This window comes from Aedes aegypti, chromosome 3 (genome assembly GCF_002204515.2).
Source record: "Aedes aegypti strain LVP_AGWG chromosome 3, AaegL5.0 Primary Assembly, whole genome shotgun sequence".
Taxonomy (NCBI): Eukaryota; Metazoa; Arthropoda; class Insecta; order Diptera; family Culicidae; genus Aedes; species Aedes aegypti.
Window position 1 is genome coordinate 185,187,634 of NC_035109.1, and position 3,253 is coordinate 185,190,886.

General features: G+C 40.6%; 1 protein-coding gene across 1 annotated transcript; it reads left to right on the top strand.

Annotated features, from left to right (window-relative positions):
- The first annotated feature begins 581 nt into the window (after positions 1-581).
- LOC5577352 (alpha-ketoglutarate-dependent dioxygenase alkB homolog 6) lies at positions 582-1,456 on the top strand. The gene is made up of 2 exons (XM_001656378.2): positions 582-733; positions 791-1,456. The coding sequence occupies exons 1-2, from the start codon at positions 704-706 to the stop codon at positions 1,439-1,441; spliced, it is 681 nt and encodes a 226-aa protein (XP_001656428.1). The 5' UTR covers positions 582-703; the 3' UTR covers positions 1,442-1,456.
- Positions 1,457-3,253: the final 1,797 nt, after the last annotated feature.

Below are 3,253 nucleotides of genomic sequence, written 5' to 3' on the forward strand. Positions count from 1 at the left end.
AAGGGCAGTGAAATGCTGCTAAAGTGGTTGAAGTGAAGAACGAAATAGGTTTATTATCCTCATTCCCCATTTTATTTAATTATTCACTGTCACATAATTACCACGCTTTTGCCGTCGACACTTTTGTTACTAACACTATCACTTATATCATCGAGTATGACTCATTAACTTTCGTAATAGACATCGTATATATCAGCTGAGAAACAGGTATGTCCCATTAGGGACGTAAGCCAAGATAAAGAAAAAGGTATACAATCTTTGGTTAGGGATAAGACATGTTTCGGAAAATGTGAGATTTTACAATGTCAAACAACATTTCTTACAATTTCATTTGATAGTACGAAATAGTTGAATACATACCATGCAAGACCAAATGCTTGATATGCCCCGCTTACCCCTACGTTTTCATTTGAAAGCACTTGGTCCAATCTGACCAAATCGACCGAATGAGTAAATCGAATTTTCAGTGCATGGCAATGACATACTCTGCATGGAAATTTATTAGCGTCTTATACCAAGCTCGTTGACTGTGAGAGCTTTTGAGCAAATAAAGCTATTTATTTGTTCGATAAAGTAGAGTAAACAATCACAAAAAAACTGCCGCCCGCCGCCGAGACTCAACACTGTTCAATTTCATCGCATTTTCTGCATCAAAATTCAATGGATTAATTTGTTTTAACGTAATGTTTAATTGCTTTTCATCATGGAATGGGAAAACTACGTAATCCAACAAGTAAGTCATTCAAATATCATTTATTTTTATTCTATAACATTATCGCCTATATTTCAGTGCCCGGCTAGTGCTTTCTACATTCCGGACTTCATCACCGCACAAGAGGAAACGTTCCTTCTGTCTCAGGTGGCCAAAACGCCCAAACCCCGATGGACTCAATTGTCCCACAGACGCCTCATCAACTACGGAGGGGTTCCACATCCTCGGGGAATGATTGCCGAAGCGATGCCACCGTGGTTGCAAAACTACGTGGACAAAATCAATCAATTGACCGGGGTATTCGGGGACGACAAGAAGGCCAATCATGTCCTTGTGAACGAATACCTCGCCGGACAGGGAATCATGCCCCATTCTGATGGGCCTCTGTTTCATCCTACAATCACAACCATTTCCTGTGGATCACACGCCGTTCTAGAGTTCTACGAGCCACAGGAAACCGAGGACGGAACAACAACGACGATGCAAAGGGTTCCGGTGACCAAATTGCTAATTGAGCCCCGGAGTTTGCTGATCCTCAAGGACGACATGTACCACAAATATCTACACTATATCGCCGAAATCCGACAGGACGTGATAGATGAGAATGTTTCAAATATCTCTAAAGTAAGTAAGGTTCAACTCAGCGATGTCCTCGAAAGAACAACTCGCATTTCTTTCACCATTCGGCATGTTCCAAAAACGTCCAAGATGAAAATAAAATTGTTCTAAGGTTCGTTTATTTAATGAGGATGTTTTCCCTAACCGACTATTCTGTCCCTTATTCTGCGAGTCGAATTGAGGTAACAAAAGACGACTCGCTCCTAGGTTGATTTTTTTCCCTAATACACTGATTGTATTTTCTATCTAAATATGTATCATTTTTCGTTTTTTTTTTTAAATCAATCTTATCACGTCTTGGGAATGTTTGTATTACAGGGTGTCTACTACCTAGGGGTCATGCACAAATTACGTCACGCTCCAAGGGGGGAGGGGGTCAAGCCAAGCGTGACAAGCCTTACAAAGTTTTCGAACGACTAATAAAAAAACGTGACAAAGGGGGGGGGTCAAAAAAGTCGAAATTTATCGTGACATAATTTGTGTACCACACCCTACCTAAAAAAAATCTGGAATTATCAGGGAATATCGATCACAATCAGAGCAAGTATTTTGAGGCAGTTAATCAATTGTGGCCCTGTAAAGGGTTGTTGTTAGAAATTGTATTGCAATGCAATTTAAGCGCATTCGCCACGGATACGACGAGCCAGCTGGTATCCTCAAGCAAACCGACCAGTAAGGCCACGTTCGCTTCCTGCAGGGCCATGACGGTCGTGCTCTGGAATCGCAGATCGGTCTTAAGGTGACACGGGAGACCGTGTTATTTTCCCTATCTTTTGTCTCACTCTAACAATTATCATTAAAACTTTGCAGAAGCAAATCTCTAGTTTTAGTGAACCGATTAAACTGAAAATTTAATGGGTTGTGCACTACATATATATAATGCTAGTGATACATTTTTCGCATAGAGTGGTAATTGAGATTAACAATTCAAATGGAGAGGGTGATTAAACACCGTCCCGTGCGGCCTTAATCAAGAACTCCTGATCGATTTCACCGCCAGCAACAACGATTGCTGTGGCGCACAAGACTCTGCACCTATTATGATGTAGAGCTGGGTTTGTCAGATGATTATGGTGATATTTGCGCTGCCGAGATCACTATAATGAATTGTCGGGCACTACTGGTTTGCCTCTACATTCAGGGCTGGTAGTAAGTCATTTGTTAGTGACTTGGTCACTTTTTTCGACCTGGTCACTAAAAAGTCACTATTTTCGACAAAAAGTCACTAAAGTCACTTTTTTAAGGAAAATGGTCACTAAAGTCACTTTTTTCGTGATCTGATGATAATGAAATTTGAGGCAGGGATAGCTCTTCAAACATAATAAAAAAAAAAACAGATATTTATCATTATCAAGCCAACTATAGGCCTTTTCATGTGACAGATCCGTCTATGCATTTGTTTACATCGGTGGAGGACCGGTGCTAACACGGGCCTGTCATTTTCATAGAACAACTGTCAAAGTGCTTCCGATCAGCTGATTTGAGACGTCATGTGAATAGGCCTATAATGTGGTTTTGAAATCAAAGTGTTAAAATTCTTGACTCAAGTAAAATAGAGACTCCCGACTAACTTTCTGGAAGAATTCAGGTGAATATTCCATAGACATTTCCAACGGAAAATGTAAAAATTTCCTGGGACAAGTTTTGGAGAAGATTGTGGCAAAACTTAGGAAGCGACTTCGGGAAGAAATTTTTGTACGAATTATTTTGGAAAATTTTGACACAAAGCAGGACTAATCGTGCTTATTCTGCGCGGCGACAATTGTCGACTCGCTCCCATATGATTAACATTAGTTATCTCACCTCACTCGAAGTGAGAGCGACTCGTCTCGATTCACACGCCGCGCAGAATAAGCACGAATATCTAACAGACGTGCTGAATAAATTACCAGTGAACTTTCAGCAGTAATCTACGGTCATAGA